Source organism: Ranitomeya variabilis, chromosome 6, assembly GCF_051348905.1.
Source record: "Ranitomeya variabilis isolate aRanVar5 chromosome 6, aRanVar5.hap1, whole genome shotgun sequence".
In the NCBI taxonomy this organism is placed as follows: Eukaryota; Metazoa; Chordata; class Amphibia; order Anura; family Dendrobatidae; genus Ranitomeya; species Ranitomeya variabilis.
The window spans coordinates 549,235,592-549,263,440 of NC_135237.1; the positions used below are offsets into that span (position 1 = coordinate 549,235,592).

Genomic DNA, 27,849 nt, shown 5'->3' on the forward strand with positions numbered 1-27,849 from the left:
GCAGTATTATAGTAGTTATATTCTTGTACATAGGGGCAGTATTATAGTAGTTATATTCTTGTATATAGAAGCAGTATTATAGTAGTTAAATTCTTGTATATTGTGGGCAGTATTATAGTAGCTATATTCTCTTACATAGGGGCAGTATTATAGTATTATATACTTGTACATAGGTGCAGTATTATAGTAGTTATATTCTTGTACATGGGAGCAGCATTATAGTAGTTATAGTCTCTTAAATAGGGGCAGTATTATAGTAGTTATATACTTGCACATAGGAGGAGTATTATAGTAGTTATATTCTTGTACATAGGAGCAGTACTATAGTACTTATATTCTTGTACATAGGAGCAGTATTATAGTAGATATATTCTTGTATAAAGGGTAGTATTATAGTAGTTTATATTCTTGTACATAGGGGGCAGTAATAAAGTAGTTAAATTCTTGTACATAGGAACAATATTATAGCAGATATTTTCTTGAACGTAGTGGCAGTATTATAGTAGTTATATTCTTGTACATGGGAGCAGTAATATAGTAGTTATATTCTTGAATTAAGGTCAGTATTATAATAGTTTATATTCTTGCACATAGGGGCAGTATTATAGTAGTTATGTTTTTGTACATAGGAGCAGTATTATAGTAGTTATGTTCTTGTACATAGGGGCAGTATTATAGTAGTTATATTCTTGTACATAGGGGCAGTATTATAGTAGTTATATTCTTGTACATAGGGGCAGTATTATAGTAGTTATATTCTTGTACATAGGGACAGTATTATAGTAGTTATATTCTTGTACATAGGGGCAGTATTATAGTAGTTATATTATTCTACATAGGGAGCAGTATTATAGTAGTTATATTCTTGTACATAGGAACAGTATTATAGTAGTTATATTCTTGTACATAGGGGCAGTATTATAGTAGTTATATTCTTGTACATAGGGGCAGTATTATAGTAATTATATTCTTGTACATAGGAGCAGTATTATAGTAGTTATATTCCTGTACATAGGAGCAGTATTATAGTAGTTATATTCTTGTACATAGGAGCAGTATTATAGTAGTTATATTCTTGTACATAGGACATAGTGTTATAGTAGTTATATTCTTGTACATAGGGGCAGTATTATAGTAGTTATATTCTTGTACATAGGAGCAGTATTATAGTAGTTATATTCCTGTACATAGGGGCAGTATTATAGTAGTTATAGTCTTGTACATAGGAGATAGTATTATAGTAGTTATATTCCTGTACATAGGGGCAGTATTATAGTAGTTATATTCTTGTACATAGGGGCAGTATTATAGTAGTTATATTCTTGTACATAGGGGCAGTATTATAGTAGTTATATTCTTGTACATAGGGACAGTATTATAGTAGCTATATTCTTGTACATAGGGGCAGTATTATAGTAGTTATATTCTTTTACATAGGGGCAGTATTATAGTAGTTATATTCTTGTACATAGGAGCAATATTATAGTAGCTATATTCTTGTACATAGGGAGCAGTATTATAGTAGTTATATTCTTGTACATAGAGGCAGTATTATAGTAGTTATATTCTTGTACATAGGGGCAGTATTATAGTAGGTATATTCTTGTACATAGGAGCAGTATTATAGTAGTTATATTCTTGTACATAGGGGCAGTATTATAGTAGTTATATTCTTGTACATAGGAGCAGTATTATAGTAGTTATATTTTTGCACATAGGAGCAGTATTATAGTCGTTGTATCCTTTTACATAGAAAGCAATGGGTAAGTGGGAAAGCCCCCCAGGAAAAAACGCAACAAAAATGTTGCCATCAGTTTTTGCTGCATTTTTAGTGAAAAAAAGCAGCACAGGGGATGTAAAACCCATTTATTTTTGTGACTTTCTCGAGTTTAAACCAAAATATCTTGGTGTCCTCAGGTGAAAATGGGGGTTAGGATTAGTACAATTTAATTAAATTAGTCTTTTGTTAAAGCAAACAATGCCTGACCTACAAAATGCTCTACCAATGTGTTAGGTAAACTATTCCCGACCATTTCAGTTTCTCCCGCTGGTTTTACATTTGCAATTCTGTATTTTTTCATGAACTTTTTTTGTTCAGAATAATTACTATTTTTTCAGGCATAAAAATCTTTTTCCACTAAATGATTTGATCTATTTGCCCTTTTTTCACAATCTGTTTTATGGTGTCACATACTTCCTCCATTGATCATGCTTGTATGGTGGAAGCAAAGCTGAACCTGTGTAATAATGTGTAACAATGATTAGTGAAGATTTGTTTCTTTACATGTAACGCTTCCTATATAGGTAGATAAATATCAGGTTTACTACTTCACATCTTGAGGATTTCCTTCATCCACTGAAATGTCTCATTTAAATATAGTGAGAAATAAATGAATTCTTGTAAATGTCACAATGTAAGGAATTTAACACAAAAAATTAAAAAAACAATAGGAAAATCTGTCAGATCCAGGGAGTGATGGATACTGTAAGATATACAGAAGAAGGGAAGATTTTTCCATTCCAGAAGTGGACATATGACTTCTGTACAATAGCTGCAGGAATAAATGAGCTGCATATATCTATGAAGTCCTGTATGTAACAGATACATTCATATCTTTTGCAATAAAAAGGGTTTTCCAACAACCTTGCATTAAACAAATGAAAAAAAACAATGTGCTGTGACAGCGGCACAGCTGCGACACATGCAGCTACAGTGCCAGACAGCTGATCAGCTGGCGTGCTCCATGTATGCGGGTTCCCTCTGCAGCTTATTCGGCAAGCGCTATAGCTATGCAGGGACCCGATCACATTAGCTCAACTCTAGATATAGGTCAATTTTTCTACCCATAGCAGCCCTTCAATGTTTGCAGAACAACAAAATACATGGATTGATTCAATGGGTAATCAACATATTAAATAAACATTGATTGTTTAATTATCCTGTGCCTTTGTTTCCCAAGGATAGCAGGACAATAAGCTGCAAAGACTGATACAATAAGCAAACAGCAGCCATTTAACAATTCACAAACATTAATTCAATCTAGAACAAGAGTCAACATTTAGATTCATATGAACTATAGCTCATGTCCCTGGGCAATGTCATCACAAAACTCATCTATGAAATTTGTCAGAGTACCTTTAATGCCATTGTAACCACTCGATTGCTGCCGTGGTGACATGTTAGTATGTGCACCAGGTCTTGTTGTATGGAAATATGAAAAGCACAAAAGGAGGAAGCCGGACATGTGGTCAAGAAAAAATTGGAAGTTATATAAGGATAAAATACCTTTATTAGGACAAGAAATGGTAAGTGGTAACACCACAACAAAAGTGTGCCCGCACGATTAATAAAAAGAAAACATAATTACACACAGTAAAAACCAAAGACCATCAGGTAAGGTATATGCCAAATACATATATAGAATAAGATAAATCAAGCAGCATAAATAAATATATGTGTAGTGATGATTTATTACTACACAGATATTCATTCTATACATGTATTTGGCATATACCTTACCTGGTGGTGTTTGGGTTTTACTCTTACAACTATGTTTTCTTTTTATTAATCGTGCGGCCCCCCCTTTGTCGTGGTGTTACCACTTACCATTTCTTGTCCTAATAAAGGTATTTTATCCTTATATAACTGGTCCAATTTTTTCTTGACCACATGTTCGGCTTGCTCCTTTTGGTTTTCACAAGCTCTCCGAATGGTCTGCCATTCATCCTCTTCATAGATATATATTACTTATTCTATATGAAATGTTATATACCCCTTTGTTTTAGGGCATATATAATAAACTGCTACGTCCAGTACATGTTTTAAACTGTATGGAAATATGGTAGAACTGCCAACTTTAGACATTTACTCTCATAATGTCAACTCTCTTAATACCACCATATAGTGTAAAGGTTATACTGCCATATATAACCTGCATAGTGCTGCCATATAGTTCTCAAATAATATGTGAATTCGAAATTATACTCCCAAGTACAACCCACATAACACTGCCATGAGGTCCATAAATACTTGCAATTCTCAAATTATACCCCCATACATCACTAAATCATACTAAATACTTTGAGAATGGTGTTGCCATCCGCAGAAGCCCCTGAGCAAATGCCCAGTTTACCATTCCCAAAAATCAGAGCTCCCGTATTCATAAATATAGGGTTCTTCATGGACGTGTCACATGATATACATCCATAGAGAGCTGTAGAAGTGCAATGAAATTAATTGAATTGAGTATCAATCACAGTTGATCGGTTCCGCATTATCACGTTTTGGAATAACAGACAGACATGGAAAATTATGTAAAATTCACTTGTAAGCTTTAAAGTGTTTGAGGTAGCAAGCTCAAAAAGACTACTAGTCACTATACACTGAATGTCGCACATCCCAGAGGAACATCAGCTGTCATGATTCATGTTTGGATTTGTCGCAGCTCTGGTTCTGCTATAATTTAAATGCAGCTTTTTTCCTTTCAGGCCAGCAAGGGTTAATATCAGTTTCCTTGCTGGCAGTTGCTGTGTTGCTGGTCAGCTGATGTGGGTGGTGACCACTCCCTCCATCCTATAAATAAGTCACCTGACGCATCAGGTGACTGTTGGTGATAGAGTTTTTCTCTAGAGACCATCCAAGGAGTTGGGAGTTCTCTTTAGTTTCAGTGTGTATCAGTTGCTTCAGGTCCTGGTTCTGTATCTTCTGCTGTAAGGAGCTTACAGCAGAAGCTTGAAAGCTAAGTTTTCTTATTCCCTGTCTTTGTCCTGTGCTTGGTTAGAGTACCGTGTGCACAACCGAGTTTGGTGCACGGGTAGGTTCCCAAACCGTAAACAATTAATAATACAAAACCCGGCACTCAACTTAATGGTGTGAAGAAACAACAGATTTAATGTGTCCCAATAAACGTTGGTCGCACAGCGGTGGACGCCGCGATGACAGCCTACATATAGGCTAAAACATCTCTCCCTCTATTGGGGACTCCGCACTATATTGACTCATTTTCCTGACAGGTCATATAGTCACCTTCTCCCAACATCATCCCAAATTACGTTACTGATGAAGGTCCCGTTGCGAGACCGAAACGTTTTTGTTGGATTTGGGACACAATAAATCTGTTGTTTCTTCACACCATTAAGTTGAGTGCCGGGTTTTGTATTATTTATTATTTGTCCTGTGCTTGTCACCACCCCCAGTGATTACACCATCAGCAGTGGTGAGGCTAGCGTCATTGCTGGCCAATGCACTAGGCAGGGTATAGTGAGGTGACAGCTAGAGCAAGCACGTGATGGTTGCGGGGGGAAGGACCCATATAGGGCGTTAGGAGAGCTTAGTGATAGGCACAGGCTGGGTTAGGAGGTGCCCCATCCCTCGTTCCTTATTGTTAGGGCCTTACTATCCCTTTTTCCATCCCCTTTGTTGGTCTTTGTTGTGCTGTCCGCTGGACTGACCCTTGTGGATCGTGACACCAGCATTCACCTTTAACTTTTATAAAGGGATCAAGACTTACAATGAGGTCCCTGCGTTGTATCCACAGAGTAGCTACTAGATGGAGGAGCGAGCCTGAGGTAAGTGTCATCAATCTAGTTGGATGGGTAACTAGAGGGACAGAACCAGTGGCATAATCAGGAGACTAAACGGAAGCCAAAGGAATAGCCAGGGTCAGATACCAGGTAGTCAGACAAACTGGGCTCAAATTCTGGAGGAATTAAGAAGTCAAGCAAATCAAGAACAGGAGATCATCAGCAAAATAACTCCAAGGATGTGGAAAACCAAACAATAAGAATAAGCTGCACCTCCCAGCTGAGTGACTGGGAAATAAATAGGGTGCGGTGCTCCTTATAGGCCACGGCAGGGAGCCGATTATACACACACATTCACTCACTTTCTGCCTCTCACACACACACTCACTTTCTGCCTCTCACACACACTCTTCGTGTTCCTGGCTGGGTAGACCCACATTCATGGCCACATCAGTATTCTTAGCTGCAACCCCGTAGTCTACAGAATAAATGCAATGTGCCTGGTTACGGAGGTAGACATTCCTGGAGCAGGTTCTGCTACAGATATAGAACAAGTATAGAGAACCTTTAAATGTATTTCCAGGACATAGATATTGATGACCTAATCAATAAAAGAATGGTGGGATTCAACCAACGGCAGCCTCGCTGATCTACTATTTGCAGATCCTCCGTGGTGGTGTTGTTGGGCACTTCAACACAGCTCCTATTCACTTCAATGGGAGCTAAGCTGAATATACTTTTTACTTCTAGCGGCCACGTAAACTGAAAACAGCTGATCGGTGGAGCTAGACTGCTGGGACAAAACCTTTAAGATCATTTTATGTAAATATGATGATGCCACCATATCTCAGAAGTAATTGGTCTTAATTACCGTTAGTTTGCACATTTCCATGTAACACTGGGGTTTATAGTCTGCCAAGATTGCTATGCTGGAGGGATTATCAATGTAAAAAATAAGAGTTCCCATGAATTCTCTATTCCCTCCCTCAACTTTTTATAATTGTGTGCATGCTCTTTACTACAAGGTACAACATGTCACTAGGAGGAAGGATCGCCAAGCTACGACTTGCCTACTTTGGACACATCATGGCAAGAGAGCAATCACTGGAGAAGGACATCATGGTCAGAAGAATAGAAGGAACAAGGTGAAGGAGAAGACCAACAGCCTAATAGCTAGATACAGTCAAGATAATGGTGGAGAAGACCCTGGTGGACTTATCTAGGCTTGCACAAGATCGAGGAAAATAGGAAAAACTGGAGTCCGGTTCAACAGGACCAGACTTTCCTTTTCTTTTTATTTTTCAAAAGAAATTATAGTGCATACAAAAGAAAAATGTACATGGTCGACATGACCCAGTCGACGCATTTTGACTGCACTAGGCAGCTGCCCAGCATGGCTCAATTCATTACTGCACTTAAGCTTTTTTATTGATTGTCTAGTTGTTACCACATTTTTTATGTCTCAAATTCTTTTATTAACTTGCGCCTTTCTGAAATCTATTTACATGTGATTGCTTGCTGCTTTTACATTTGCTATTGCGATACATGTTTTTTTTTCAGATGTTTGCATCTAATAAATTAGTTGCGCCTTTCTAAAAATTCACAAAATTTGTGTGCAAATTTTGCAAAATTTTAGCGAAACATTCAACTTTATTGCTATAAAAAAGATGCAAAACAGTTTAAAGACATAAAAGAGCAATTTTGACTTGGTCCTGGACCGGACCGTGAAACCCATCGGATTGGACCACCCGCCCAGGTGAGTATAATATAACCTCTTTTTCTTATCTTTCAGGAAACATCCCAGGCTTATCTACAGCATTCCAGAATGCTGTAGATAAGCCCCTGATGATGGTGGGCTTAGCTCAACTTCCATTTTGGGGGTGACAGGTTCCCTTTAAGAAAATGCAAATGGTATACCAGGCCCAATAAGTAAAGGGTGAGAACTACAAGTTCAGCCTATGGGACATCAGGTAAGAGGAAGAAACGTTAGCAGGTAGTCCGGGATCACAGAGGTATTTCGACATCAGGCAGTACATTAGTGAGTCACTACTATCCTTGCTTTATGCACACCATTTGATCAGAAAACCCCTTTCATGTTTGTATGAGCATTTTAAATCCAAGACCCCCAAGAAAATTCTGATATTAGAATACAAGGGAGGCAAACATTAACCCCTTGCCCTTCTTCAGACATCAAGAAATGCTGACAATCACTGCCACAAACCACTAGGAATACTGATAAGACGCAATCGCTGCACTGGACCACCAGAGATCTGGACAGTGACCCCTTCTATACCTAAGACCATCAGGGATGCAGATATTACCCCCTCCCTTGCCCTATACTGCCAGTGATATCATTATTAACCTTTTAATTGCCCTAGCTAACTGTACGACGCTGTACAGTAATATTGATTTGCTGTAGTTTTGGGATGCCAGGTTTAGTAGGAACAGCTGCCATGTACATACCTGCCCTGCTTATTAGCTAGAAGGGTAAAGCAGAAACTTCATCTGCAGATGCTCCTTGCCTCCTCTATTGAAATAAAGGATGTAATAACAGGTGTGACAAAGTCACTGGTAGAGTGCGGAGGGGCAATATGTATCACTACGTCTAATGGTGTCAGTGATATAAAACCAGCTAAATTGCATAATGGGCTGGCTTTTATGTGAACATCCATAGAGTGGGTGGGAGGATGTCCACCTTATCTCCACCTGCAGAGGCGGCATCGCCGTGTGCTGACAGGACCTGTGTGATGTCACAATCATGTGATCAGTCATGTGGGGGGAGGAGTCACATGGTCTGGGGCTTAAGTAGCTGGCCTCGAAAGGCAGCAGGGCTGAGTGTCGGGAGAGGAAGGACTCCAGGAAAGTGTTGTGTCGTGTTGTTTGTTAAATGACAATGCCAACCGTGAGCGGGCTGATCCCCGCTAGGAGAAGGACTGTGTTTTGCTGTTTTGCCCAGCGGGCTGTGTTTATTTTTTTCAGCTTGGTTTATGCTGCCTTTAATAAACCAAGCTCATTCATAAAGAGACAGTGTTCCATTTCTACCTCTGTGTCCAGTCGAGTGAGCCGCTCTACCACACAGGAAACAAACCAGTGCTGGAGAAGGCAGCCCTGAGGGTAGTAGTGCTCTACCCTGCTGTACCATATACTCTGATATTTCCCTAGGACCAGAGAGACAGAGTACTAACATTTACTAGAGATACTGACTATCTGGATATCCCTGTAACTGGCACTGCGGGGGCTGTGACTGACTCATTTCTAGGTCCCTGTAGCTGTAGCACTGTGACTGACACGGTGGGCCATGTGACTCATTTTCAGAGACACTAGCTAACAAGGGCTCTATTGCTGCCAAATGAGGCACTGTGGCTTACAATGGTGACAGTGGGTGCACTGTGGTTTACAATAGGGAACTGTTGATGCTCTGTGGCTTAAATTTGGGACAATGGGTGCACTGTGGCTTACAGCGGGGACAGTGAATGGGTGGCACTATGGCTTATTATCGGGCAGCGTGGGTACACTGTGACTTACAACAGGGAACTGTTGGTGCTCTGTGGCTTAAATTTAAGACAGTGGGTGCACTGTGGCTTTCACCGAGGATAGTGATTGAGTGCACTGTGGCTTATTCTGGGGCAGTGTGGGTACATTGTGGCTTACAATAGGAAACTGTTGGTGCACTATGACTTAAATTGGGGACAGTAGTTGCACTGTGGATCACAATGGAGACAATTGGTGCACTGTGGCTTACAATAAGGACAGTGGGTGCACTGTGGCTTACAATAAGGACAGTGGGTGCACTGTGGCTTACAATAAGGACAGTGGGTGCACTGTGGCTTACAATAAGGACAGTGGGTGCACTGTGGCTTACAATAAAGACAGAGGGTGCACTGTGGCTTACAATAAATACAGAGGGTGCACTGTGGCTTACAATAAGGACGGTGGGTGCACTGTGGCTTACAATAAGGACAGTGGGTGCACTGTGGCTTACATTGGGGCTCTGTGGGTACACTGTGACTTACGCTGGGGCTCTATAGGTGCACTGTGGATTATAATGGGGACAGTGGGTGCACTGTGGCTTACACTGGGGCTCTGTGGGTGCACTGTAGCTTACACCGTGGCTCTGTGGGTGCACTGTGGCTTATCATGGGGATAGTGGGTGTCTGGTGAACCTGTGGCTTATAATAGGGACAGTGGGTGCACTGTGACTTACGCTGGGGCTCTATAGGTGCACTGTGGATTATAATGGGGACAGTGGGTGCAATGTGGCTTACACTGGGGCTCTGTGGTTGCACTGTAGCTTACACTGTGGCTCTGTGGGTGCACTGTGGCTTATCATGGGGACAGTGGGTGCACCTGTGGCTTATAATAGGGACAGTGGGTGCACTGTGGCTGACAATTAGAGAACTGTGGTTAATTCTGGATTCAATGTTGGTTCAGACTACAGTGCATTACAGTGCAACTGAGGGGCATGTTGGCTAACTCACGGGGTACTTTGGCTGACAGTGTATCGTGGAGGGCAATGTGGTTCTGTGAGGGGAAAAATGATGGCCAGCACTGGGGATTCTGCTGTACTATTGGGGTACAGTGGATCCTGTTGGGGGTACTCTCGGTCATTTTAGGGGTCGTGTAGGGGAGAATAGGGGTATCGTGATTGACTATACAGGCCAGTGTCTGACTGTAGATACTGCGGCAATCATTATGGAGGCTGGCCCTGATGGCTCTGTAGCTGCCAAGTTACCTCTCTTTGGTCACTCAAAAAATTGCGAGGCACGGCTTCTACATCTAGAAAAAGGAAGACAGCGGATGACAGAGAGTAATAAACAGCGAGCCTCACAAGGATGAGGGCAGAGAAGGAGACATTTGGAGAGATTAAGGTAGGATCTAGGCTGTCACTCTACAATATATCGCTGGATACATAAATATAAATGTAAGAGGAAAGAATGAGAGGAAGACGAGTCGTAGAAGTATATGAGGAACGAGAGATGTAGCCTTCACCAAATACATTACGATATTTCCATATAACTCTCCAAAATGTGGAAAAAGCTTTAAATCCAAATACAAAGTGATAGAATTACTGCACATTTAAAAAAATATATACTTTTTTCCTTGCCTGCAAAAAACGACAAATACAATATGATTAAATATTAAAGTCCAATCAAACCGAAAAGCGTTGGCCATGAAGGTTTAATGGTCTCTACACTCAAGGTCCAATTCATCTGAAGCCTTTAAAATGAAATTGTCAAAAAAATTAAAAATCAGCTACCAAGTGACGGTGGAGGGCTCCTGAGGTCGCCCTGGTGAGAGTCTCACTGGAGTTTTGTGGAATATTGATGCTGACGATTGCAGAATTTCTAACTGTGAAGTGGAGACCTTAAGGGTACCGTCACACAGTGCCATTTTCATCGCTACGACGGCACGATTTGTGACGTTCTAGCGATATCGTTACGATATCGTTGTGTCTGACACGCTACTGCGATCCGGATCCCCGCTGAGAATCGTACGTCGTAGCAGATCGTTTGAAACTTTCTTTCGTCGTCTAGTGTCCCGCTGTGGCGGCATGATTGCATCGTGTGACACAGGTTGTATACAATGTGCGCGCAGTAACCAACGGCTTCTACATCGCAAATACGTCATGAAATTATCGCTCCAGCGCCGTGTATTGCAACGTGTGTCCGCAGTCTACGACGCTGGAGCGATAATCATACGACGCTGCAACGTCACGAATCGTGCCGTAGTAGCGATGAAAATGGCACTGTGTGACGGTACCCTTAGACTTCAATGTGTGGGGGCGACAGCAGCTTTTCAAGGCCACTTGGCAATAAAACAGCAGTTAATACTTTTTATTTTCTCAAATGATACCCAGGTTATACCAGCATTCTCCAAATACAAGAGGATGTAAGATATGTAACTTATACCAGCAGCACATATAGAACTATATAAAAAAGATACCCAGGTTATACCAGCTATAGATATATAATTATATAATTATATACAGAACATGGCAAGGTTATACCAGTGTGCTCCATATCACTATATACAAGAAGATGTAAGATGTGTGACTTACACCAGCAGCAGTACATATAGAACTAGCTGGTATAACCTGGGCATCTCCTGTATATAATTATATATGTACAGCTGGTATAACCTGGGTATCTCCTGTATATAATTATATATGTACAGCTGGTATAACCTGGGTATCTCCTGTATATAATTATATATGTACAGCTGGTATAACCTGGGTATCTCCTGTATATAATTATATATGTACAGCTGGTATAACCTGGGCATCTCCTGTATATAATTATATATGTACAGATGGTATAACCTGGGCATCTCCTGTATATAATTATATATGTACAGCTAGTATAACCTGGGTCTCTCCTGTATATAATTATATATGTACAGATGGTATAACCTGGGCATCTCCTGTATATAATTATATATGTACAGCTGGTATAACCTGGGTCTCTCCTGTATATAATTATATATGTACAGCTGGTATAACCTGGGCATCTCCTGTATATAATTATATATGTACAGCTGGTATAACCTGGGTATCTCCTGTATATAATTATACGTGTACAGCTGATATAACTTGGGTATCTCCTGTATATAATTATATATGTACAGCTGGTTTAACCTGGGTATCTCCTGTGTATAATTCTATATGTATAGCCGGTATAACCTGGGCGTCTCCTGTATATAATTATATATGTACAGCTGGTATAACCTGGGCATCTCCTGTATATAATTATATATGTACAGCTGGTATAACCTGGGCATCTCCTGTATATAATTATATATGTATAGCTGGAATAACCTGGGTGTCTCCTGTATATAATTATATATGTACAGCTGGTATAACCTGGGCATCTCCTGTATATAATTATATATGTATAGCTGGAATAACCTGGGTGTCTCCTGTATATAATTATATATGTACAGCTGGTATAACCTGGGCATCTCCTGTATATAATTATATATGTACAGCTGGTATAACCTGGGCATCTCCTGTATATAATTATATATAGAGAGCCGGTATAACCTGGACATCTCCAGTATATAATTATGTATGTACAGCTGGTATAACCTGGCATCTCCTGTATATAATTATATATGTACAGCTGGTATAACCCAGGCATCTCCAGTATATAATTATATATGTACAGCTGCTATAACCTCGGCGTCTCCTGTATATAATTATATATGTATAGCTGGTATAACCTGGGCATCTCCTGTATATCTATAATATAACGCTGGGAGCGTCACTCTGTCCGAAGCCTTTATAGACTGCGCAGGCACGACGCTCCTAGCGTTACATTATAGTGTCAGGAAAAAAAAAAATGGCGCCGGAAGGCGGGGACTGCCGGGAGCAGGGGGTCGGGAGCAGGGGGACATCGTCCACATATTTTCGCCCTGATTATGCTGTGGCACTTCATGCCACAGCAATTTATTACGTACGCCATTCCTTTCCTTTCATTGTCTTGCTCCTCCTGGTGCCGGAATCGGCGCCTGCGCAGTCCGCGCTTTCCGGCGCCATTTTCTTGAAGACACATTGCAGTGTGTCTTCAAGAAAATGGCGCCGGAAAGCGCGGACTGCGCAGGCGCCGATTCCGGCACCAGGAGGACACAGAAAAAGGCGGCGGAAATGAATCAGGTAGCGCAAGTAACAAATTGCTGTGCCATGAGGCTGTGGCACTTCATGCCACAGCTATTTGTTACTTATGCCACCTGATTCATTTTCGCCGCCATTTTCTTTCTCCTCCTGGTGCCGGAATCGGCGCCTGCGCAGTCCGCGCTTTCCGGCGCCATTTTCTTGAAGACACACTGCAATGTGTCTTCAAGAAAATGGCGCCGGAAAGCGCGGACTGCGCAGGCGCCGATTCCGGCACCAGGAGGAAAAAGAAAATGGCGGCGGAACAGAATCAGGTAGCGTCTTCACAGGATCCCGCCCTCATTACAGCGATTTCTTACTTTTAGGCCCCCTGACTCCGGCCAATTAATGTCTCCCTTCTCCCGCAATCGGCGCATGCGCAGTCCGCGCTTTCCGGCGCCATTTTGTGGGAAACCTCAGTGTGTCTTCAAGAAAATGGCAGTGTAAAGCGCAGACTGCTCAGGCGCCGATTCCTGAAGCACCAGCCACGCACAGCCGCCGGCGCTCAGCACAGCCACGCACAGCCGCCGGCACTCAGCACAGCCGCCTGCGGGCAGTAGAGCCAGAGAGAAAAAGATGGGAGCAACATATGGCAGAATGGAAACAGGAACAGGCAGAATGGGTGCAGCACATTACAACAGAATGGGGGCGCAGGATGGGAGCAGCACATGACAGAATGGGGGTGTAGGATGGGAGCACATGGCAGGATGGGAGCACATACCAGGATGGAGACCATATACCAATATAAATGCTCGCCACCCGGGCGTAGAACGGGTTCAATAGCTAGTAATTATATATGTACAGCTGGGCGTCTAATAACCTGGGCGTCTAATGTATATAATTATATATGTATAGCTGGTATAACCTGGGCCTCTCCTGTATATAATTATATATGTACAGTTGGTATAACCTGGGACTCTCCTGAAAATTTGAATGAAAAAAACGCATTAAAAAAGCTGAAAAAACGCCCAGTGTGCACATAGCCTAAAGACGATAACCAGGTTATATCATCTGTACATACAGTGCTGGGCATAAATGAGTACTCCCCAATAAACCTTTAGTTTCCTTTCAGAATGCACATTTTCTATGCATACCAACCATACTACAAAATACTCCACAAATGTGGTCCATTGATTGCATAACAAGATTTGTTATTTTGCACACCCAAAAAAGTAAATTTCATAACAAATTCATTAAAAATAAGTACACCCTAATGAAATTTTCAGCATCAAACAGATGTTTAGACTAAAAAAATTGTAACAAGAATTCAACCACGGGTAGGTCTAATTATTCACTACACAAGAGTCCAGCAGACAGGTGACAATAAAAGGACATTACTTAACCCCTTCACGACCAGAGATATTTCCCTCTTTTGAGTTTCCATTTTTGCTCCCCTTCTTCCCAGTGCCATAACTTTTTTATTTTTCGGTCAAAAAGGCCATGTGAGAAGTTTTTTTTGTGGGACGAGTTCTACTTTTGAACAACACTATTGGTTTTAACATATTGTGTCCTGGAAAATGAGAAAAGAAATCCAAGTGCGGTGAAATTGAAAAAAAAGTGCAATTTCACAGCTGTTTTTTTTTACCAGGTTAACTAAATGCTAAAACTGACCTGTCTTTATGATTCTCCAGGTCATAACGAGTTCATAGACACCAAACATGTCTAGGTTCTTTTTTTATTTAAGTGGTAACATTTTTTTCATTATTTGAGGTTGGGTGAGGGATAATTTTTTGAGTGCCAAGCTGTCCTTTTTAATGGTACCATTTTGGTGCAGATACGATCATTTGATCGCCCGTTATTGCATTTTATTGCAATGTAGCGGTGACTACAAAAACGTAATTCGAACGTTTTGAACTTTTTCTCGTTATGTCGTTTAGCGATCGGGTTAATTCTTTTTTTATATTGATAGATCGGGTGATTCTGAACCCGGCGATACCAAATATGTGTATATTTTTTTTTATTGTTTTATTTTGAATGGGGCGAAAGGGGGGTGATTTGAAATTTTATATTTGTATATTTTTGTTACATTTTTTAAAACTTTTTTTATTTTTTCCATGCTTCAATAGTTTCCATGGGAGACCACAAGCTGCACTACTTCGATATCCTCTGCTACACACGGGCGATGATCAGATCGCCCCTGTGTAGCAGAACTGCTCACTTGCTATGAGCAATGACCAAGGGTTGGCGCTCATAGCAATCTGGCAACGACAACCAAAGAGGTCTGCTGGAGACCTCTGGTTGTCATGCCGACCCATCGGCGACCCGCGATCATGTGATGGGGTCACCGATGGGCGGGTTTAGTGATGCGCTTCTGGTAAGCACGAGTTAAATGCCGCTGTCAGAAATTGACAGTGGCATCTAACTAGTTAACAGCCACGGGAGAATCGCGATTCCACCCATGCCTGTTGAGTGCACATGTCAGCTGTATTTATCAGCGCAGGAGCCCACAACAAACAGGGGGAGTCTGACATCGGCGTGTGCCCGATGTCGGAAAGGGGTTAAAGGGAACCCATCGTGTCAAAAAACTATAGCAACCTGCAGATATGGGGTTAATATGAAGGTTAATAACATTTAGAAGCTGTGCGCCACCAGGCCGGCTCACTATGTACTGAAAGGTGACTGAAGCCACACTGACCTACTCCTATGACTGAAAGTCTCAGAAGGCCGGGAGGAATAAAGTCATAGGGGTGGGTCAGCGTGGCTTTAGTTATTGTTCAGTACACAGTGAGTGACGGTCGTTAACCAAGTCCCAGTCCTGACCACTGTATAAATGCTCAAAATCACTGTAGTCACATGATGGGATCATTATCGGACCTCTGAAAAAATTCTAATCATATAATTCTTCAGTAACCACTATATGTCCCAAAACATGAGAGTTTGGGGGGAAGATTCACACATTGCAGCCGGGCCAGTATTGTCTAGTCAACGATATCAGAGTGCCCAAATTTCATCTATGTGGACCAATACGTCTTGCAACTGACAAGCGATGAGAGATCCTGCATTATATATTTACATTGTAGTAAATCAGAAATCGGCAGATATCACACCAGAACATATTGTATTAAAAATCAATACCTGCCTTTCACTGTCAGAAATAATGAATGTGCAGAATGACATACAGAATATAATGTGGAAAGAAATCTAATAAACCATGAGAGACAGATTACATAGATAGACAGACAGATAGGTAGTAGATAGATAAAGATAATAGATAGATGGAATGATAGACATATATATATATATATATATATATATATATATATACATACTGATTGATAGATAGAAAATAGATAGATAATAGATATATAGATAGATAACAGATATATAATAGATAGATAATTAATAGATAGATACTGTATATAGATAGATAATATATATATACAATGACTGATTGATTGATTGATAGATAATAGATAGATAAGGGTACGTCAAGATAAGGGGATAAAATAAATGGATAGTCAGAGGCTAAGTTTAGGGTCAGATACATTAGGTCAAAGAGCATCAAGGGCAAAAAGGATAACACATAAACAGTCAAGACAAATCCAGGGTTCGGCAATCAGGAAATCAGACATCGAGCAAAGCACACACATCATTGAGCAAAGCTACAGCAGACAATGGTCTGCTCAAAGCTAGCCAGCTAAATAGCTAGTAAATTAACAAGAATGGGGAAAACCCACAGGCTGGCAGCTCAGCATGCCCCAGCCTCAGATTGGGTTGTCAATCACAATACTGACAGTCCAGCACATTCCAGATCCTATAGGGCAGCTGAGCTGTCACTCACAGCGTCCTTAGTCCAGAGTGAGTGATGAAACAATGACAGTAACCCAACTTATAGGTGGGGCCACTGGACCCCCAGCCTTCCCAGGAAACCTAGAATGAAAGGCCCTGTCAGTCGATCGGCCTTCACGGATTGGGCTAGAACACAAGATCTCTCCTCCGGTCCATATTCCTTCCAATGGATGAGGTACTGGAGGGAATTTCGGACCCTCCGAGAATCTACAACTCTCTGCACCTCATACTCTAAACTGTTATATACAGCAACCGGAGGAGGTGGGGAAGAGGTTGACACCACCGAAGGGACAAACTTCTTCAACAGGGATCTATGGAAGATGTTAGGGATGCGGAGAGATGAAGGAAGCTTCAACCTAAAAGTCAGCGGATTGACCACTTCCAGAATATCATAAGGATCAATCAACTTTGGACCCAACTTTGCCGACAGTACTATATGTTTAATGTTTGTGTATGACAACCAAACCTTATCACCTACTTTAAAAAAAGGAACCACTGAATGTCTTATATCAGCCTTCTATTTTGGTGAATATGAGCAACCCCAATATTCTTCTGAACCTCCCTCCAGACATCACCAAACTTCTGTATGGTGACCTCCACCCCAGGACACTAAAAACTTATGGAGCGCCCCCACTGCCGCAAGGCCGAGGGGTACCCGGTACCGGGCCTCTGAGTCTCGGTTCTGGGGGTATGTGGTCACGGTGGCTAGGCCCGGTCCGTGACCCTGCTGGTCACTGGGAGACGTCCGGTGAAAGAGTGGTGGTGAATGATGGTGTAGTTGTGAAGTGCCGGTCGCAGTAAATAACGAGGACACCAGGTTGCAGTCTCTTTACCTCTTTACTGAAGATCTCTGGGTCCTCAGTCCGGAATCCGGATAACCAGGCTGCGCAAGTCCGGCCGGTCCAATGGCACCTCCAGAGTTCTCTTTGCAGGTGGAAATCTGTGCCTTCCTGCTAGCGCTGTGTGTTGTGGTCCTTCCCTGCTGTGCTTACGGAAAGTCCCCACAACTGTTGTGTCTGTTTCTTAAGTTCCCTCACAACTCGATTAGGTGATGTTCTGCTAATCTTCCGTCCCTCCCTGATGTTACGGTTAGGACGGCACCCGTATGACGGGTAGGCTCGGAGCTCTTCCGGGACCCTAGAGTCTCCCCTCTCCACAGGTTGCCCCCTATGTCTTCGTAGGTGATTTAGGTGAGACAGCCCGCCTATGACTGACTGTCCTGCCGTTGGTTTGAAGTATTGCTTGAAGCTAGATTTACAAATACTTCCTCGGCGTTCCGGCCGCCGGTTGTGCGCCTCAGTAGGATGTTGCCTCGGTCTCACAGCACGACTCCTACTGGTATTCTCCTTGTTGCTTTGATCTCGTTTCTCACTCAGCACAATCTATCTCGCTTCTAGTCCTTCCTTGGGCACCGCCGCTATGCTGAGCAGGCACGGTCCCGTGACGTTCTCTCAAGATGCCAGGCCTCTGTCAGGATCCCACCCCTGACAGGGACCCTACCGAATCTTCCCCCCGCAACACCCTCTGCCACAAGGTGTTGCCTGGTTCCAACCCAGTCAGCTTTCTAATCTAACTTCCTACCTGACCCCCAGTTTTACCAGTATGTGAGGAGTGGCCTAATGAATAGAACCCTTAGCTCCCCCTGGAGGCCCGACTGTGAAATGTATTGGTGTCTGTGATACCTGGTCAGATGAACTCCTTCAGTGCCATCAGACGTACCATGGCTCCCCTTAGTGGCGGAGCCCCAGTACTGCAACGACCAGGACTCTGGGGCGCTGCACTTATCCTGAAAAATTCACCAAAATTGGGATGGAAACCATAGTTGCAAAAAAACTGCGAGATTACAGTGGGTTGATTGACAAGACTGTTAAGATCGAACTTAGCCAGATGTAGGAATGAGGACCAGTCCTCCTGTTGAGCCGCAACAAAACACCTCAAAATTTGCTCCACAGATTGATTTGTCCTCTCTGTTTGCCTGTTGGTTTCAGGGTGGTATGCAGAGGAAAATGAGAAGTCAATACCCAATTTCCTACAAAAAGCTCTCCAGAACTTGGAGACAAATTGCACTCCCCTATCAGACACAATGTTAGGAGGGATCCCATGTAACCTCACCATATGACAAATGAACAACTTGTAGAGTGTTTCTGCATTAGGTAACCCTGACAAAGGAACAAAATGAGTTTGTTTACTGAATTGGTCAACCATCATCCAAATAACAGTTTTCACCTCAGACCAGGGTAAATCCGTGATCAAATCCATGGACAGATGAGTCCACGGTCTTTCTGGAATTGGCAATGGAACCAATTCCCCTCCGGCCGGTTATGACAGACTTTAGTATGCAGATTTCACATTCTTGGACCCCAGCCTGAATGTGATAGAGAAGTTGAATCTAGAGAAAAATAAGGACCATCTGGCCTGTCTCGGAGTTAGCCGTTTAGCTGATTCAATGTAAGCTAAATTCTTATGATCAGTGACCACATTGATTTGATGGACTGCCCCCCTCAAAAAATGCCTCCATTCCTCAAAGGGTAATTTAACAGCGAGTAACTCACGATTCCAAACATCATAATTTCTTTCAGCAGACGAAAATTTGCGAAAAATGCACATGGCAGCAAATTAGTCAGAGTTTTGAGCCCCTGAGATAAACCGGCCCCTACCGCGAACTTCGAAGCATCCTCCTCTACAATGAATGGTTCTTGAAGATTGAGTTGGATTTGAACAGGAGAAGATATTAAACACCTTTTGAGGTTTTCAAAAGCCCCAATAGCATCCAGTGACCAAACCTTGAGATCCACCCTCTTGCAATAGGGACATGACTATTTCCACCCGCTGGGACTTATCCCCTGAAAACCGGGGTCATAGGGTAAAAACTAGCCTATCTCTCTCCCTGAACACCATACTCTGGTTTTCCTTCCCCAAAAAATATCAGGAAGGGCCAGTACTGGTTTGGGGAGACTAGCTGAATGTCATAAGGTGCAAAAATCGCAATCTCCGCTGGCAGCGAAAGTCTGTGGGGAGTTTTCACAATGCTAGCTACCTGGTGCTGCAACTGGGAACGTGAAGATTGAAAGTTCTGGTGTTTTTCAGCCAGATCTTACATCACATGAGTCAGGTTCACCACATGATCACCAAGCGTGTGAATGGGATCCATGCTGGCGAAACATAGTAAAGGGTCAATTGTAATGTGAAACTGAGTCATTACTCACGTAGAAGACAAGCCGTTAGACAGGGTAGTCAGGAGGTCCGAGGTCAAATACCAGGAGGACTCATAGTACAGAAGGGCAAGAAAAGGGCATAGTGAAGTAACAGCTCGGGGTCAGTACCAGGAGGGTATGTCAAGATAAGGGGAAAAAAGAAACAGATAATCAGAGGCAAAGTCCGGTACCTGAGGTCAAAGAGCGTCAAGAATAAAAGGGATAACACACACGAATAGTCAAGACAAATCCAAGGACCGGAAACAAGATCAGGAAATCGGACACCAAGCAAAGCACTCAGATCAATGATCAAAGCTACAGCTGACAATGGTCCGCTCATAGCTAGCCAGCTAAATAGCTTGCACATTAACAAGAATGGGAAACACCTACATAAAAGGGCACAGGCTAGGCCAGACTGAGCAGCAGGGCTGTCAATCAGAATGCGGAGAAACCAGCATGCCCAGTCTCAGATTGGGCGACTGGGCTGTCACCCACAATACTGACAGACCATCACATTCTAGATCCTATAGGGCGGCTGAGCAGTCACTCACTATCACTCTCTGTATTGTATGGTTTGCTACGATTACGTCTGTTATTTATTTGTGTATGATGTTTATTTTTTTTTAAGTTTATCAAGTGTAATTGTTTTTCATTAGTTTTTAATAATTGTGTAGGAAAAGAAAATTCCTGACTTTTACTTTACCACTAATATACAGTACCCAGTATACAGCAAAGTGTCTGGTATAAATATATGTACTGGGATAAAGAAATATATGTCTATATGCCAATACATTATGCCTGTAATGAAGAGAAATAGAACTTTAGATTGCTATGCACAGAAAATCCTTGGAGGTCGGGGGTACGTCCCAACTACAGCCTCATCAGTGTCCTTGGGATGTAGATTTAGCTGAATATAACAATGGAGCAGGGAGCTGACAGTTCCTTCCTCCACTGTTCAGTCTATGTAAAGACTGAAGGTCCTACCAAGAATTTTTGAGTCAAGTCAGACAACTGGGCAGTGAAGAAGAAGGGGAAGACACAGGCAAAGTGTGTGTGTTGATGTAGCGGAATTATGTGTTGCTGTAACAGAGTTATATGTGTAGGGCATCATACTTTGTGGGGAACTCTGTGGGTGGAGTCTATAATGGCATCAGACTGGTGGCAATGTACCTTGGTGGCCTTATACTAGGAGTGGGCAAATGTACTGTGGGGACATCATATTGCATGCAAGGAAAGGTACTGTGGGGGCATCATACTGAATGGGGATACTGTGGGGGCATCATACTGCATGGGGGAACTGTGGGGGCATCATAATGAATGGGTGTACTGTGGGGGCATCATACTGAATGGGTGTACTGTGGGGGCATTATAATGAATGGGTGTACTGTGGGATCATCATATTGAATGGGTGTACTGTGGGAGGCATCATACTGAATGGGTGTACTGTGGGGGCATCATAATGAATGGGTGTACTGTGGGGGCATCATACTGAATGGGTGTACTGCGGGGGCATCATACTGCATGGGTGTACTGTGGGATCATCATACTGAATGGGTGTACTGTGGGGGCATCATACTGAATGGGTGTACTGCGGGGGCATCATACTGCATGGGTGTACTGTGGGATCATCATACTGAATGGGTGTACTGTGGGGGGCATCATACTGAATGGGTGTACTGTGGGGGCATCATACTGAATGGGTGTACTGTGGGGGCATCATACTGCATGGGTGTACTGTGGGGGCATCATAATGAATGGGTGTACTGCGGGGGCATCATACTGCATGGGTGTACTGTGGGATCATCATACTGAATGGGTGTACTGTGGGGGCATCATACTGAATGGGTGTACTGCGGGGGCATCATACTGCATGGGTGTACTGTGGGGGCATCATACTGCATGGGGGTACTGTGGGGGCATCATACTGAATGGGTGTACTGTGGGGGCATCATAATGAATGGGTGTACTGTGGGGGCATCATACTGAATGGGTGTACTGCGGGGGCATCATACTGCATGGGTGTACTGTGGGATCATCATACTGAATGGGTGTACTGTGGGGGCATCATACTGAATTGGTGTACTGCGGGGGCATCATACTGCATGGGTGTACTGTGGGGGGCATCATACTGAATGGGTGTACTGTGGGGGCATCATACTGAATGGGTGTACTGTGGGGGCATCATACTGCATGGGTGTACTGTGGGGGCATCATACTGCATGGGGGTACTGTGGGGGCATCATACTGCATGGGTGTACTGTGGGGGCATTGAGCCATGTGTGGGGGGCACTTTGGAGGAAAAGGAGGAGGAAAACTATTGGGCTTCAATAGGAGAAATATTTATGTGTGGACACATATATAGAACTGGGTGAGGTTAGGGTACTGGCTTAGCGTAAAATAATAATGTTACGCGCACCATAGTGTGGATCCATTCTTTCTTATCATTCGAAGTTGGGAGGATTGGTATCAGTATAGGATCGGTTTCCTGAATGGAGGTCTGGGGAGGGGCTGGATGGTTTCAACTGCAAGACGTAAGAAAGCTCAGAGAATAACTCATGAGTAGTTCAGAGTGAGGTCATATCTTTACAATTGGAGGTCTGTGTGATGTAATAGATATATAGATACCGTAGATAATAGATAGATAGACCTGTGATTGACTCAGGGACTTAGCTGCTAGGTGAGAGTTATGTAGGTATACATTTTATTTTATTTTATTTTGGGGGGGCAATATTATTTTTAAGAAAGTACTTAAAGGTCATTTTGATTTGTTAAGAGTGCACCATGTTGATACAGGAAAATATATACTATGCCTTTGCATAGTTGATACCTTTTAATGGCTAACTGAAAAGATGGTAACAAATTGAAAGCATTCAGAACTACTCAGGTCTCTTCATCAGGCATAGAATAACACAAAATCTGAAGATCTGCACCATAGGCATTGTTACTTGTTAAGGGGCCACTGAATTAGCATTAATCACTTTTTAATGGGTCCCCTGAGGCATTATTAACCCTTTCTGAAATCGGGCGATGTCGGACTCCCTCCCTTTGATGTGGGCTCCGGCGGTGAGCCCACATCTTTTCTGGCACATGACAGCTGACATGTGCCTCTAACAGCCGATGGTGGAATCGCAATCCACCCATGGCTGTTAACTAGTTAAATGCCGCTGTCAAACTCTGATAGCGGCATTTAACACGCGTTTCCGACAAGCACACCAGAAATCCCGCCCATCGGGGCTCATGTCACATGACCACGGCAGCAGACCTCTATGGTTGTCACTGCCGAATTGCTATGAGCACTGCCCGGTGGTCTGCGCTCCTAGCAAATGAGCAATTTTGCTACATAGAGGCGATCTGATCATCGCCACTATGTAGCAGAGCCGATCAGGCTATGGCAGCTTCCAGTCTCCCGTGGAGGCTATTGAAGCATGCCAAAAGTAAAAAAAAATGTTTTTAAAAATGTTAAAAAAAAGAAAAAATATATAAAAGTTCAAATCACCCCCCTTTCACCCCATTCAAAATAAAACAATTAAAAAAAAATCAAACTTACACATATTTGGTATCACCGCCTTCAGAATCGCTTGATCTATCAATATAAAAAAAAATTAACTCAATCGCTAAGTGGCTCAACGAGAAAAAAAGTCAAAACGCCAGAATTACAATTTTAGGTTGCGGCAACATTACACTAAAATGCCATAACAGGCAATCAAAAGATTGTATCTGCATGAAAACAGTATAATTAAAAACGTCAGCTCGGCATGGAAAATATAAGCCCTCACCCAACCCGAGATCACGAAAAATGGAGATGCTATGGGTATCGGAAAATGGCGAAATTTTTGTTTTTTTTCACAAACTTTGGAATTTTTGTTCACCACTTAGATAAAAAAGAACCTACACATGTTTGGTGTCTATGAACTGGTAATGACCTGGAGACTTCATAATGGCAGGTCAGTTTTAGCATTTAGTGAACATAGTAAAAAATCAAAACAAAAAACAATTGTGGAATTTTGCAATTTCACCGCACTTGGAATTTTTTTCCCGTTTTACAGTACATAATATGTTAAAACCAATAGTGTCGTTCAAAAGCGCAACTCGTCCCGCAAAAAAACAAGCCCTCACATGGCCATGTTGACGAAAAAATAAAAAAGCTATGGCTCTGGGAAGGAGGGGAGCAAAAAACGAAAACGCAAAAGCGAAAATACCTCCGGGGGTTAATGTTTACGGGGGCAATAGGAGGCCATATTACTTTCTAGGCTGCATACACATTGTTATTTATTAGGGGGTATAATTACTATTTGGAGGACTAGGAGGAGCACTATTTGTGTTTTGTGGCATTATGGAGATCACTATTGCCAAAACTTGGCACTCTGACTGTGTTGCACACTTGTAATGTCTAGGACCAATATTGGGCACTGTTTGGCACTATTATTTTTTGGGGGGCCACTGTCTTACATTATTTTTTACTATTGCTGTCTCTTTCAAACTATTTTAGGGGGGGGGGTAATTATAGTTATGACACCAATATTTCTGAATTTATGGTTCTGAGCCGTACAGCAGGTAGAGTAGTAGAGGAAACTGGGCGGCTACGGGCACAGAATTGGGGATAGCATCAGGTGATGAATTTGTATGGGATGACAATAGATGGTGGTGAAAATGTGAGAAGTCAAAAGTGTCTATATTGGACCCTTGAGACAAGTCATGGCTGGAAAAAGTTGTCCTAGTGGTCTGGGCCAGATAGAAAAGACGGGAAAAATAAACAAGTCCTATCAGAGAGTATGTCACCTGTGAGTCACTATCTATAGCTGTGCTGTGATCCCTTACATGGTCTGTAAATCTGGTATTTACCACTATAGGGTCACTATATGGCTGGTGGTAATTGGCCTTGGTAAGTAACAGCATTGTCATCTCCTGAGGTGTCCACTGTACCTGCTATCATTAGAGAGCACCTCGGGCGTTGTAGATAGATAATAGATAGATAGATAAATAGATAGATAATAGATAAATAGATAGATAATAGATAGATAGATAGATAGATAGATAGATAGATAGATAGATAGATAATAGATAGATATAGATAGTTAATAGAAAGATATATAAAAGATAGACAATATATAATAGATAATAGATAGATATAGATAGATAATAGATAGATAGATGATAGATAGATAATAGATAGATGATACATAGATAATAGATATAGATAGATAATAGATAGACAGATAATAGATAGATAGATAGATAGATAGATAGATAGATAGATAGATAATAGATAGATAAACATATAAAAGATAGTTAATATATAATAGATAATAGATAAATAGATAGAAAGATGATAGATAGATAGATAGATAGATAGATAGATAGATAGATAGATAGATAGATAGTAGATAGATATTAGATATATACATAGATAGATAGTAGATAATAGATAGATACATAGATAGATAGATAATGGATAGATACACAGACAGACAGACATATGCACGTAGAGCCACTTCTTTCCATACCAGGCTAATTATAACCTGATTAGAATCTCCGCACAACACCTTTTCTGGTTGCCATGGTAACATGGAATGCTGCATGTACATTGTAGACACACAGCTGAGCAGGAGGCGGAGGAGAACACGATTGGGTCATCTCCTCCTCGGAGTCTCTGAGAGGATGAACTCATTTTGCTATTTTGTAACAGAAACAATGCAGAACACATATGTCATCGCAGACACACGGCGGTGTCTCCTCCATCACATCCCCCTAATCCAGGAGCGCGCCGCCGCACGCACCGTCCTATTATTATAGGTGGAGAAGACACAGGTATCATGAACTTGGAGCCTTCCTCAGGTCTACCTGCTGGTAACAATAGGCCCATTTATACATGAACAGGTCCAGATCCAAAGCGAATGACGAGCAGATAGCAGGTCCAGGTACAAGAACCCGACACCACAACCCATGGACCTCAGTAGGGTCTATTACTTTATATGTAACCCCTTGCTATGTACAGCACCATGGAATTAATGGCGCTATATAAATAAATAATAATAATAGGGTCACATGCCACTGGTACAATACATCTGTGTCCTTTCTGAAGAATTTTCCCCAATTGTGGCAAAGCTGCCAAGTAGCCATAACCATAGAAAATGATATCGTGCACCAAGACAGCGACAACCAATTAGAAAACCTTCTCTGGAGCATTTTACCTATATGACCATGGATACATGTAAGTGTGTCAGGTGCGGGTTACTCACACAAAGGCATGGTAGAGCAGTGCCCACCCTCTCGGCCTCTCCAGGGCATCATAAATTAAAGTTTGCACCCTCCTGTACTTAGCATTGTTCCTCTTGACCGGTCGGCTACAGTTCAGAGGTGTTTTTGCCAAAAGCCCAATTCCCTGTGGGTTACGCTTTACGTCCTCCTTCCCTGCTCCCACCAGCAGCAAGGTCCCATCTTTATCCAGTCCGGTCCCTAGAGAGCTGGGCTCTAGAGCCCCTTTCTTTTCACCATCTCTAGGAAGACTCTCTGAGTGTCTGCTCTTCAGCCCCATCTTGACTGGTCCTGTAGGGTGAGCTGCTGGAAGGGAGGCCAGGGAACTCCAATGCCATGATCTGATGAGAAGCAAGGGTTACATCTCCAGCAGGTTCACCCGAATGAGATCACAGATGGTCCTCCATGGGCTTCACCATCACCGCACCACCACGTTATGTCAGTATAGTGTACAGAACCAGGAGAACATCATCATCCAAGAAAAGACCAACCTAGTCCTCTTCAGTCTTTAGAGAGGTCCCCAATCTCAAGCCAGGGAGTGGCCCATTGTACATCTCCAGAAGGCTCAAAAATCACTTCCCAGACACCGAATCCCTGGCACATTTTAGTATTTGCTCACATGACATGTGCCTTGAGGTTTGGGTTTACCCAGAGCTGGCAGTCAGATGGTCAGACCCTGCTGTGCATGATAATTGTGCAGCTCCATCTCATGTCTGCTGCCTTGCAAGCCAGATGCCTCCTGCTGCTGCTCCTTTCCTGGTGCTTTCTTCTGTTTGTTTCCAAGGAGGAGAATCCTGTTTTTTTCCTTGCGCAGTAAAAAGAAGCGATGGCTTCCCTATAGGCAGCTGAGGAGATCATGCGTCCTGCTCTGGCTGCCACTCATTCATTGATGAATTGCTGAAGATCATCCTCCTCTTCTGCTGCTTGCTGAGGGCTGTCTGATGGGGAGAGACTCTGAGCTGGGAGGAGGGTGGTATAGGAGGGGCTCATGGTGAAACACATAGCAGTGTGCTGCCTCTGCTGACACAAGTGTGTTCGGTGATGGAGACAACATGAAATTACATCTTGGGCATGAGGGGCAGTCGGCAGAGTCCAAGCCGCTGGCCTCTGTGATACGTGCAATCCAGGAAAGCAATGGTTAAAAATGTCCGCTGCTATCGAATGCTTGTTCCAGGGTATAGTCTTCCTTTTAACACCGTCATATCCAGATGGCTCCAATTAGATAGTACGAGGAAGAATATTCTATTACTTAACGGGTTAATTATCTTTAGGCCGGAGTCACATATTGGTTGTAGAATTTTGGTAATTTTAATAAAATTGCAATGCAATAAGTCAAGTGCGCTGGTAAAAATTAACACGAAAATCAGGAGAAAATAAACTGTATTAATTTGTGGGCAAGTAGAACTGTATAATAATATTTAGGCTACGTTCCCACGTTGG

At 42.5% G+C, this 27,849-nt stretch overlaps 1 protein-coding gene across 1 annotated transcript in view; it reads right to left on the reverse strand.

The window, feature by feature from the left end:
- The window catches only part of KCNQ3 (potassium voltage-gated channel subfamily Q member 3), a 262,622-nt gene extending 235,432 nt beyond the window's left edge, over positions 1–27,190 (reverse strand). Inside the window, exon 1 of the mRNA XM_077271251.1 lies at positions 26,394–27,190. Within this exon, the coding sequence (XP_077127366.1) occupies positions 26,394–26,689 (296 nt within the window). The 5' untranslated portion in view covers positions 26,690–27,190. The remainder of the gene's footprint in view (positions 1–26,393) is intronic.
- Positions 27,191–27,849: the final 659 nt, after the last annotated feature.